The sequence below is a fragment of the Sciurus carolinensis genome, chromosome 11 (genome assembly GCF_902686445.1).
Source record: "Sciurus carolinensis chromosome 11, mSciCar1.2, whole genome shotgun sequence".
Lineage (NCBI taxonomy): Eukaryota > Metazoa > Chordata > Mammalia > Rodentia > Sciuridae > Sciurus > Sciurus carolinensis.
The window spans coordinates 96,004,816-96,017,133 of record NC_062223.1 but is presented as its reverse complement, the minus strand read 5'-3'; the positions used below and the strand labels follow the sequence as shown (position 1 = coordinate 96,017,133).

The following is a 12,318-nucleotide window of genomic DNA, read 5'->3' as shown; positions in this document are numbered from 1 at the left end:
CCACAGGAAAGCAATGTCACTGAGAGTCAGGCACCCTCTTTTCTGAACCCCAGTTACCCAGATCAGAAAAATCCATCATAAGACTCCTAACAGATAGGCATGATTTGCTTACAACATGCAGACACTCTCCTGGGTCCAGGAATACAGAGGTAAGTAAGATAATCCCAAGCCTTTAGGCACTCACGGACTAAGTGGAGCGTATCCAGACACAGGCAGTGCAAGTGATAAGGGGTATGACAGTGAAGTGTCATGACAGACTGAAGATAAAGTGATTAATTTTGCAGGGGTAAGACAAAAAATGCCATTTAGAGAAAATGCCATTTAAAATGAGTCTTGAAGGACAAACAGGAGTTTGCCAGGCAAAAAAGAAAAGCCAAAGGGCTTTGACAATCTAGGCAAATATTGGACAAAAACCAAGAAACACTGCTGTGCAAATAAGCATGGGTCTTTGACCGGACAGCCCTGCGACAAGAGCAAGGTAAAGGAGGAAGGAACTAAGAACAAAGGAAGTACCTGAAGTTAGAGCAAAAGAGAATTATCAGGGGGAAGGACTGGGGAGGGGTGGGTTATAAGAAGGGTAGCACAGTCTCACCAGAGTTTTATAGAGATAAAACTGTAAGGTGGAGTTGGAGTATGGAGGTGGGATTAGGAAGTGGGAGAAAAGAAGTCCAGATGAGAAGCTAAGGTAAATAGATCAGTGACAGGTGGCAGAGCATGAGCAAGGAGAACTAAAAGGACAAGTTCTAAGGATACTAAACAGTAGAGTCCACAGGTCTTGGTGTCTGGGTCTATGTCATAAGACAGAAATCAAAGACAACATGGACATTCACAGCTTAGAAGATAGGGTAATATGATAATTAAGATAAATGATGATAAGAGGTTTACCAAAGAAAGGAAAAGGTTTACCAAAGAAATAAAACCAGTTTGGCTTTGACTGTTTGAAGATTCTGCAGAACACCAAAACTTTCCAGTTAGTACGTGGAGATACAGGTCTGAAAGTCAGGAGAACAGCTGTGGTGTCATCAGTCAACAGATGACAGATGATCACAGAATGGAGACCACTTACAGAGTCAACAGAAGCTGAGAGGACCTATGGGAGCGTTCACCCTGAGGGATGGCCAGGCAGAAGGAGAGAATCTGAAGCTATAGGCTCCATGGTGCCCAGAAGCCAGTCAAAAACTTCAAAAGGAGAAAAATCATGGTCACTGTCTCCATAGGTTATATACAACAAAGCTGGGATTGTCTGGGAAGAGGTCAGTGAAGGGGCTGGAGAGCATGGAGCATCTGCTTAAAGGTGGCCAACAGAGTGGAGCTGAGATACCAAGGCTCCTTTTGGTACCATGCTATTGTCCCTGAGGCATCCTTATGCCAGAGTTTGGCTCTTCCACTGTCCCCTCACTCCTATCAGGCCTTCCTGTTTCTTCAATATTCATGAATTACTGGCAGTGTTATGGCACAGAGAATACCATGTCCTAAATCCTGTTCAAGGTGCTACTACAAGTGATGCTCCTTCCTTTGAATTTTGTTCGCAAAAGAGACAGCTCCAAAACACTTTGCATTTCTATGCTAATTTTCTCTATAATGTGGACCTTTATTTTTGGAAATACGGGCATGTCCATGCTGCAGGACAATGCCCTTAAAAGACCACAGGGGAACACCTTGTCACTAAGAGGTCTGAAAGTGCCAAAGCTCTGAGGTGCTACCAGTAGAGTTGCTCAACCTGCAAGCCAAAGAGTCAGAAAGGTTTCTTGACCTGTACCACCCTAAGAATCTACTGGGGTCTGAATTCACTGGACTTTTAACCTGCTGTACATAACTCACTGTACTTCCAATTTGTTAACTCCTCGAGGGCAGAAATAGCCCTCACCACCCTAGAACTGTACTCTGTCCATGGCCAAAACTATGATTAATTAATCTTTAATAGAACTGGGGTATAAACTACACCTGACTATGGATGCTTTCCTTTTGCTAGGAAACTTACCTCTGTACAATGTAAAATTAAACTTCAGGAGCCTTCTACAGCATAGTTTAGCACCTCAAAGGTTAAAGTCATCAAGAATTAGCATATAACTTTGTGCTCTAGGTACCCAGAGAGAAAGGGCAAGGACCTTAGTTCAGGAAAAGTACTTCCTGTGAGAAATGATAGATGTGGTGGGGAACAAAGAGTAGTCCCTTGCAGTGTGGTTGTAGAGGCCAGAGCTATGATTAAATATGGAAAGTTAAAGAGATGCAGACTTTGATCCAACACAAGGATCAAAGAAGAGTTTCCTAATTACCTTTGCCAGAAGTATAGTACACCCAGTAGTGAGTTCTTCTTTTTTCAATTATACTTGTTTAAAAAAATAAATAAATAAATAAATAAAGGTCTCCTTTCAGGGACATGAAGCAAGGATTCCCAAGGGGTAAAAAGTCAGACTGGATTCACCCTCACAGTCAGACCACTCTTTCTTCAGACCCTCCATGTCCAGAACATCTTAATCCCCCTGACATTTACGAAGATGAGGAGAAGACTGGACAGCTGGTTCTGATATAAACTACCAGCGCTGTTTAGGTTCTGGGTCTGGTGCACAGAGGGAAGGTTGAGTTGGCCTTCACAGCTGCTGTCCTCCCCCCAACCTGGAAGCCCTGAGGCTGAGCAAGAGAGAAGCACTCAGTGTCCCAGAAACAGAGCTATGAAGCAGAGTGGGAAGTTCTGCACAGCTTCCAATAATGCTTGTTGTCATCGAGCAAACCAACAGAGGGACCCGAGAAAATCTCAGTCATCCTCAGCTCCAGGTATGTACTTTTCCCCTGAGCATCTTCAAGTGCACAGCCTGGGGATGCATAGAACCAAAGAAAGGCTGTGTCCAAGTCATAGATTTGCACCATCAAATCCTCTGTGGTTTCCCTCAGAAAAAGAAGAGTGTCTTCACTAATGCAAGCCTGGGATGACAGAAAATGCTCATTCCTTCCCCTCCCAATGTCCATCTATCCCCTGATGGTTTCTGAAGCCAACCACTCAACAGTGCAGTCGGGTCCTCCTGGAAACTCTGTCCATTAATTAAGTGTCAGGGAAATAGAGGAAAGAGAAGCAAAATGAGTAACCAAAAGGAAGGACAAAAACAACAGCTCTTTCTGGGGGCCCTTGACCATCTTTCCAATATTAACAGTGATAACCACTACCTTGTGCCTCTTTGGAAACAGGGCTTTCATGACTAGGCTGGGCTTTGGCAGCCTCTGAATTTAGTCATCCTTTCTGCTGTGTTCCTGGCACAATATGCATATGCTAAGCTCTACCATTAAAAATTCACCTATTTGTGGTTTTTGCTCTTAAAATGAATCTCTGTGAGGGCCAAAGCGCTCCCAGGGCAGTGAGGGTCTCAGATGGGATGATACCATGGGCATAGTATGGCCACATCCTACATCATGGCACCAATGGGACCCACCCAAAGCAGGTGTCAAATCCACACCAAGAAACTAGCAGCTATCAGCACCAAGAAGCAGAGTTGTTGCCTCAGGCTACCACCCTCTGCCCAGACCTAAGACTTAAGCAGCTTCGCAGAACACTGAGCAGTGAGGCCAATCGTGAGGGAAGCTCGGGAACAAAGATGGCCCTTGGGACACAAGACAGAAAATGTTACAACACCAAGTTCACGCAATCCTCTGGGTCTCAGTCCCATCACTGAGAACAACTGTAGAACTAGTGAGGAGTATGCCGAGGATCTCACAAAACCTAAAGTTTTAAATTGACAATTCTAGCTTGACATATGACAGATCAATAAAATTGTGGTACTTATGAAACCATTTATAATGTTCAAGGGAATAAAAGAGCTTTGGGTTCCAGAACAAAAATAACTCTTGACTTGTGTTCCTTTTCAGAAGCCATCTAAATCCTTTTGGCCACAAATTCTAAGAGTCATCCTCTGTGCAAAGAAACTGATGCACTGGGAGATTAAGTGACTTTAATTTTCAAAAAAAGAAATTTGTATCAAAATCAGAAAATAGATGTGTGTTATTGGTTAACCAAAAAAAGTACATATTATTTTTAAAAAGTCAGTGATCTTTCTGCACTGTCCATGTAGCACTTTGACAATATCCATGTGAAGAGACCAAGCACTGACCTCTGCCCTCGGGTGGGTCTGCAATGCTCCTGGACATGTCTACCTCAGAGCTTCATTAGGGCAGAAGAAAGAAATGCCTGTTTCCCAGAAGTGCTGAGTGAGCCCTTCCCAGTTTTCAGGCCATACCAAGAAGCTGCCCTGGGAGGAATCAGAGGCAAGCTGGGGCCTGAGCAGCAGCTTACAGGCTAATAGCCAGGAGATGACATGCTGTTTTCCCAACTTCTAAGTGGAGGATTCAAGTGGAGGTGGGAGTGGGGCCACAATCTTCATGCAGCACTATTTGTGGCTCTAACTTTCCCTCTGATAAAGGCAGTCAGAGCTCCCTGAGCCAAGTCTGGTCTTGATTTCAGGGAGCTCCAGACCCTTTCAGAGGAAGTTCCACACAAACATGCTGGGGCAGATTGTTTGTGGGCATTTGCACTTTTTTTTTTTTTTGAAGTGCTGGGCATTGAACCCAGGGCCTTGTGCTTGCAAGGCAAGCACTCTGCCAACTGAGCTACATCCCCAGCCTGCATTTGCACTATTAAATCCACTGCTCCCAGCTTTTTACTGCCAGCGGTCGGAAAATGAGAGGGGCTTACCACACCAAAACCCTGACTAGCAAAAGATCAGCCTTACGTGTGAAATCAATAGTGAACACTAATTGATCTAGCCACACTTATTAATTATTATATAGAGTCAATGGGACAATGCTCTTGGAGTAAAGTGGGATTTAGTTTCCTACCCTTTCTCCTTATTGCCAGGGACAAAATCAGGCATCTACACTCATAAGATCACTACTGCCACACAAGCCTCTTGGCTCCAAAAATGAAACTTGAGCATCCTGTGGCTCTCTTGCCCTAAAATACCCCATTACCTTTGCCTCTCCCTCCTCTTCCATACTTCCTGCAGTACATGAGATGCAGACATGTGGGTTACTAAGAAATCAAAGACTTGTAACACTTTACTCTTGCTGGATGATGTTCTAATTACTTTGGCCCTTAGCATAATGCTCTAGGGGCGAAGGCTATCTCACATTCTGATATTGCCATGATGCCTACACAGGTTGGAATTACTCAGCGTTTCCCCACCTGATCAGTGGCAAGCATAAGAAAAGCACATAATATAACCCCTACTCTTGCTCCTCCAGTGTCCAGGCGATGTTGCTGATGAGACAGACATGGCAATCTCAAGGTTCCTGAGATTCCCACATATAAAGGAAAATTGGTCTCTCTCGATTCATTCATCTGTATTACTGTCTGTATTCCCTTTTCCACATTTGTCCATCTGGGGGAATCCTACTTAGCCTCTGAGGTCCCGTCAAGTGTCACTTGAGCTGTACCTACCATAGCTCTGCACACTCTCTCTGCCCTATAGCACTGTAAGCCCCTCCAAGGAAGGCACTGGGGCATATTTATTTTTGTCTCCCTAAAGCTCTGCACAGTCCTTGGCATTAAAAGGGGTGTCATTAAATGTCGGCAAATGAGTCAGTCAATCAACACCCATGAGCAGGCAGAGGATCCTGTTCCCTCCAGGGAAGCTTCTCTGTCCCCTTGCCTTGGGAAGACACATACCTTGTGGAGTTTGTCAGCATTGTCGTAGTAACCCTGAAGCTCCTGGTGAAGCACTCGGTTCTCCTCAGTTAGTATCTCCACCATTTGCTGGGCGCGCTCCACAATTGCAAACGCATCTGGACCAAGCTGCTGGCTGGGGGAGGCGGAAGGCGGGGGCTGTGGAGCTGCCAAGGTCATTGGAAGTGGAAGTGGCAAGGAGACGGAGTGCAGTGGCCCACTGACGGAGGAGGTCTGGGAGGACATGGGGCTGTGCTGCTGCACGGTCGACGGGAACGGAAGTTGGCATGGGCGGCTGCAAGGGAACAGAAGACCAGCAATCAGACCCCAGGGGAAGTGGTGGGAGTAGGAAGGAAGCCCCACCAACATATGTATTGTCGTGGCTTCCACTGTCGGAGGTCACCGATGCACTTCCCAGTGCTCAACTGAGCAATAAGCTCTGCCACTTATCCTGCAGATATTTGCTGTTCCCTCTGAATCAACACGTGTTGGCTGCTGGGGATACAGTGAACAAGACCGACCAGGTTCCTGCTCTCAGAAGCTTACCTTCTAGGAGAGTAACACAGGCACAGGTGAGCTGTCAAACTATAGAGCAAAGCTGAGAATCAGAAAGTAACGATTCTTCAATGAATGGAGAGGTTAGGGATGGGGACGCAGCTCAGTGGTACAGCACTTGCCTGGTGTTGACGAGGTCCTGGGTACAATGCCCAGCACTATAAATAAAAAAGTAAATAAAGAGTGTGAGAGACAGAAATTTGAGCTCAAGTCTGAATGGCAAATCAGAAGGTGCCAGTAGTTTGGGTGAAGGGGTAAAGAAGTGGGAGAAAGAGGTACCAGGTAAGAGGATCAGCTAGCGCACAGGGTCTGTGGCAGGAATTAGCACTGTCGTGAACAAGAGAAAGAAAGCCTTGTGGTATGAACCCTTAGGGGTACACAGAGGCCACTGGTGGAACTGACTTTGCCAAGAATGGTGTGCAAAGAATGTACTGCCCAGTGGCAAAAGACCCATGGAGCCTAAAGAGGAGGCCCAGGTATGGCCTAGGTGAGTATGATGAGGGCTCACAGAGTCAAAGCAAGAAAAGAAACAATTGCAAGATCTGGGATTTGTTTAATATATATATTCAAGACAGGGAGAAAAAATGATGGAAGTAAAAAATTATTCCTCAATTTTGGGTTCTGTCTAAATGAATAGGATTACCATTTGATGAAATGGGAAAGTCTGGTAGGAGGGACTGATACAATTTTTGTTTTGAGGAGGTCTGGAGATCAAGCCCAGTTTGCCATGTTAGAAAGAACACATAAAGTGTCCCTCGAAGGCTCAAATTCCTGGTATTAGCATTTCTATCTGAAACGATGGATATCTACCTCCTGTCTCCACTCCCTAACAATTCTCTCTCCACTATTCTGTTAACCTGTTTCAGAAGAATCACTGCATTTTCTTTCAAGCTAAGTCTAGGCCAAGGGCTTCCAAAGACATTTTTTTTTTTTTTTTTTTTTTGGTACTGGGGATAGAACTCAGGGGCACTTAAGCACTGAGCCACATCCCCAGCCCTTTTTATTTTTTACTTAGAAACAGGGTCTCTTCAAGTTGCTTAGGGCCTCACTAAGCATTGCTAGTGCTAGCTTTGAATTCATGATCCTCCTGCTTTAGCCTCCCGAGTCACTGGGACGACAGGCATGTGTCATTGCACCCCGCCAAAGACAACTTTTATAGGTAGAGGCATAAACAGTAAATAGCCTTGAAGTCTAGTTCTCCAACCACAGCTGCCTCTCTTTTGCTCAGACAGGAAAACTTGTTTTCCTATGAACCTCCTACTGGGAACTGGAGGTGAAGTGTAAGAATTAACAGCAACACAAACACCCATCGGTATTGTCCTCTAGAGATCCAGTTCCTTGTAATCTGTGACAGTTACATGTGTCACCCTCCATAACAGGTGGCCATCTATAACAAAGCTCCCAGCATTACCCCAGTTTTTCCCAGGCCACTTGGCCTTGTATTTTCCTTTTACATACATTTGTTGGAATGTTTTTGGCCCTCGCCAGTCTCCACATCTCTCACTTTGTAAGCATTACTTACAGCCAGGATTCCTCTGAATGTCATCTCCTAACAGCTAAATGTCAAACTCTAGAAGAAAATTTAACAAGGGTCACTTTGGCCCTCACTTCACAAATATGCAGACCTTCATAAAGATGAACAAAGACCAAACCCAGCAGATGATACTATAGTACTTATCTTCAGGCCCTGCTTAATAATTAACACCAGAGCATTCCACCTGGGTTCAGGAGATACTTCCCAAGTGGATCCCCTTTTGCCTTTCTATTTCATGTTAATGTGGCTGACATCTAAGTCTCCCAGGCCAGGTGAAGTTCCATGGAGGAAAATGCTACATTCCATAAGTGAGCATCACCTTCCAATTGGCCTCAGATTTCAGAAGGGAATGTTGTCAATGGCAAGACTTAAACCACCTCTCCTTGCTCTCTCTACATCCCTGTTGCACAACTACTTGGCTATATCTTTAGACTAAAACATTTCTGCATTTAGACTAAAACTAATCTGTGTCCATTCCACACTGGTGTGAATATATGCATCCTCCTGTGTGTATAAGGAGATCCAAATCATCACAAGAGTGAAAGGTCATGGGCCTAGCTTTCACCCCATGTCACAGAACTATCAGGCATAGGCCCAAAACTGCACAGACCTGTTCCTGAGTAAGTGCTTCCTGTAGGCTGCTAAGCCCTACAATGCATTTTTCATAGAAAGAGGTTACCTTCACAAGAGTCAAACAGACATTACACCACTGCCTTTGAGTCAGAGGCCAATGTCCCCTCCCAACTCCTAAACTTTCCTTTCACATTTCATCCAAGGCCAGGGATAAATACTGCTGGTCTTGGAGGCAGAGGTGAGCAGCTCTGCTCTCAGAAGCATCAGGGCTTTCCCTGGTCAGGGACCCTCAGGGTGGGGCTTCCACATCCAACATTAATTTAACTTTGGGAGTTGGAAGTCACTTATGGTCAATAATGAACCATTTTCTCAGTCCTCTTTTCCTGGTAAGTAATGATCACAAAGAAAACCAAGAAGAGAGGCATAAATCAGATGACATAGTCTTCTTGATGCCAGCCTAAGTTCTCAATGATGTGAGAACATAGAAAAAGCATGACGGCCAAGAATGGGGAGTCACCTGTTACACAAAGGACACTGCCTCCATGTACCCCAGTTATGCACTCATGCTAACAAACCACACATGGTGACAGGTGGAGTGGGCAGGAAGGCACAGCTCAACTCCCTGGCCCCAGCACTCAGCCAGCTTGGGTTGGTGGTCTCCAAGGTCTGGCAGATCTGAACTCAGTGTAAATGAGGTAGAAATAGTGTTGGGACAGCACAGGGAAATTTCATACAAAATCACCCCAGTGCTATGAAACTGCCTGTCCTCAGCTTCCAAGGTGGAGCTTGCAATGCCATTGATGGGCCAGCCTTAGGAAAAACACTTCCTAGTAATGGGGACAAAAAGAAAAGGAATAAAGAGGGATGGGAGTCAAAATTTATTGAGAAATACTTGTGAATATAATTCTAGGCTGTAACTGTCTGTAACCCTGTTTCCCCTGTTAGACTGTGAAGTCAGAGAGCAAGTTTATTAGACATCCTAAGTCTCAGTCTCCTGGGACTAAATTCCACTTACCTCATATAGTTGTCAAAAGACCTAAGGAATATCTATAAGATCTGGTACATAGTAAGCTCAGGACAAATGTTAGCTGCTATTACTGTTCCTAAAATTATTATCATTGCATCCACTGTCCTTAATACAGAGCCTAGCATGGGGCAATCACCAGAAGTCCAGAGAATTTTTTGTTATGATTAACATTTACTGAGCACTTTTGACATTCCAGTTACTATGGTATCCCCTGCTACATGCATCATCTCATTTTGGCCTTTATAAAATAGATATCACTGTCAATCTATTTAGACAAAGAAAACAAAGCTGAAGAAGTAACTTGTAAAACATAGGAACAGATAAACCAGAGAAAAGAGGAACAAAAAGGTACCAAGTATGGGCATTCTGATTCCAAGGTCCTTGCAGCTCACTGCTTGCTTGCATATGCTGGTGAACCTGGGGAGGGAAGGCAGCCATCCTTCAATCTTCTGCTCAGTGTCCCTGACACTTACCAGTAGCCCAGTCTGAGCCATCATCACATCCATGATCTACCCCCTAAAGCTATAGCACCAGAACATTTTGGAGGCTCAAGTGATCTTGGAGTAAGCATGAGCATTAGAAATCTGCTTGAGTGGTTTCCTTGGACTGTAACACACAGTGTTGCTCTTTTCACAGGTGAATGCCTTGTCCAGAGGCATTACTGAGGGTCTGTGCTAGCTTCCAGGTGCTGCTTTTCATCGCCTTGCTTAACCCTCATACAAATGGAGGCAGGCACCACTGTCCTTAACTTCACTAGGAAGCACAGCTTCCTACTCCTTTCTCAAGGGGCCAAATGAGCCTTGAAATACCAAAGGAAGTGACCTTCTCCCACATGCCACCCAAGTGACCAGTTATTAAAGACATCTGAGTAGGGCTGCCAGTGCTTCTCCCCAGCTATGTGTGGAAACAGGCACCAAGGATTTAAAGAGGGTGGTATCTAAGGCATGGGACAAACTCAGAGGCTGATCCTCTGTCATCAATGATCTGGCCCAATCTATGCACAGCATGACCTAGATCTGGGACCCAGTTCTCTCCCCTGAACTTGTCATCTCACCTGTACAACTTGCCATCACTGGCCTTACATCATGTTATTTGTTCTCTTGAATTCCTATTTAAATATAATATTACTTAATATTTCATACATCTGTGTCTCCCCTCCAATTATTAGCATGCAAGTTTTTGAAAGATAGGAAGTAATGACTCCTACAGAGTTGGCACCCAATAAATTTTTGTCAGCAGGAGAGCAATTTGCACCATTTTTGACTGATGGGTTTTCAAATAACAGGTAAAACTTAAATACTGCTTTATTAAGGAAGAGACCTCTGGCATTTAGATTTGTTCTGCATACTACAGGTAGACTGTGGAATCATTAAGATGCCAACATAATAACATAGCTCTGTGCTGACCTTCTGCTCATGTATCTGAGATCACAAAATGCAGGTGGAAACTGAAGTGATGATACTTGGGTTTGGGAAAATAAGACCATTAGTGGCATCTGTGGCAGCTAATCAGCAGGCCATTTGCTCCTCTCTGCATACAAGGTTTCATATTTAAACTTATGCTTTTATATTACACCTGTGAATAAATGTGCCATGAATAGCAATTTATGTCCACTGTAAATTCATCCATTTCATCCTCACAAGATTGGACATTCACTGCTCTCATTCTGTATGCAGTTATTCTATTTTATAACTATGCAAATTAAGGCACATGACTAAACAGAGATCTCAACGTCTAAACAAAGCATAAAACTAACCCACAAGCTTCCACCACGCCAATGTGCCTCTCAAGGTGGCACAGGACAGAGGTATCTTATTTTCTTTTCCTTTTTGTACTGGGGTTGATTTCTGGTTCTGCTACTTTAGCCAAGTAAGCATGGACATTTCTAACCTCTTCCTCAGCTTTAAATGTTGGCAATAATAGTATCTATCTCACAGATTGGTGAGATTTCAATAAGCTGATCACTATACTCCGTATCTGCTTCAGGAAAGCACTTTCTAGTTGTTAGCCTGTTATCACACACTGCTGTTGGGTATTAGGAAAAAGGGCAAGAAGCAACACCCTCAGGTCTGCCTTACTCTTCAGAACTTGGGTTAGCATTAGGAATCACAGTTCCTACTTCTAAGGCCTCAGTGAGTAATCCCCAAGCCCTCCAGCATCACAGAACACAGTGCTGTGCAGAGGCAGAGCACAGTTTCAGGGTGAGGGCAGGATGGGTCAGTAAATTCTCAGACAGATTCTCATCCCTTCTCCTACACCATCCACACAGTAGCTACTAGCCATGTGAGTCCATAGAGCACTCGAAATGTGGCTGGTTCAAATTGAGATGTGCTGTGTCAGACAGACATCAGAATTTGAAGACTTAATGCGAAAAAAGTAAAATAGCTCATTTGAGTTTTTTATACGGATTACTTGTTGAAATGATAATACTTTGAATATAATGAATTAATTAAAATAAGTTTAAAAGCATTTTAAATGGATTAACTCAGACGTTTTAAAATTAATTTCACCAGTTTGTTTATTTATTTTTTGGAACATCAGATTGAACCCAGGGGCGCTTTACCACTGAGCTACATCCCCAGCCCTTTGTTTTTTATTTTCAGACAGGATCTCATTAAGTTGTTTTTAAGCAATTTAGGGCCTCATTAAGTTGCTGATGCTGGTCTTGAACTTGGGATCCTCCTGCCTCAGCCTGCCTAGACACTGGGATTAAAGGTGTGTATCACTGCACCTGGTGGTTCATTTAACTTTGTAGAAAGTGTCTACCAAGAAATTTTACATTAGTCACATGGCTCACATTGTATTTCTATTGGACAGCACTTCTCTAGATCATACTGCACATGCATCAAAGGGCCTCACTTTAGAGGTCTAATTCCCAAACTGAGTGACCATCAGAGCAGTTTAAGCCAACAGCCCAGCTGTTCCCACTCTGCAGTCTCCAGAGTCCACATGAATGGGCATGAATGGAGACAAGTTACA

At 44.1% G+C, this 12,318-nt stretch overlaps 1 protein-coding gene across 10 annotated transcripts in view; it reads right to left on the bottom strand.

Annotated features, from left to right (window-relative positions):
- The window catches only part of Amotl1 (angiomotin like 1), a 157,020-nt gene that overhangs the window by 50,423 nt on the left and 94,279 nt on the right, over positions 1 to 12,318 (bottom strand). For all 10 annotated transcript variants that reach the window (XM_047516618.1, XM_047516621.1, XM_047516620.1 and 7 more), the window contains one exon: positions 5,654 to 5,945. In XM_047516618.1, coding sequence (XP_047372574.1) covers positions 5,654 to 5,945 — 292 coding nt within the window. The remainder of the gene's footprint in view (positions 1 to 5,653; positions 5,946 to 12,318) is intronic.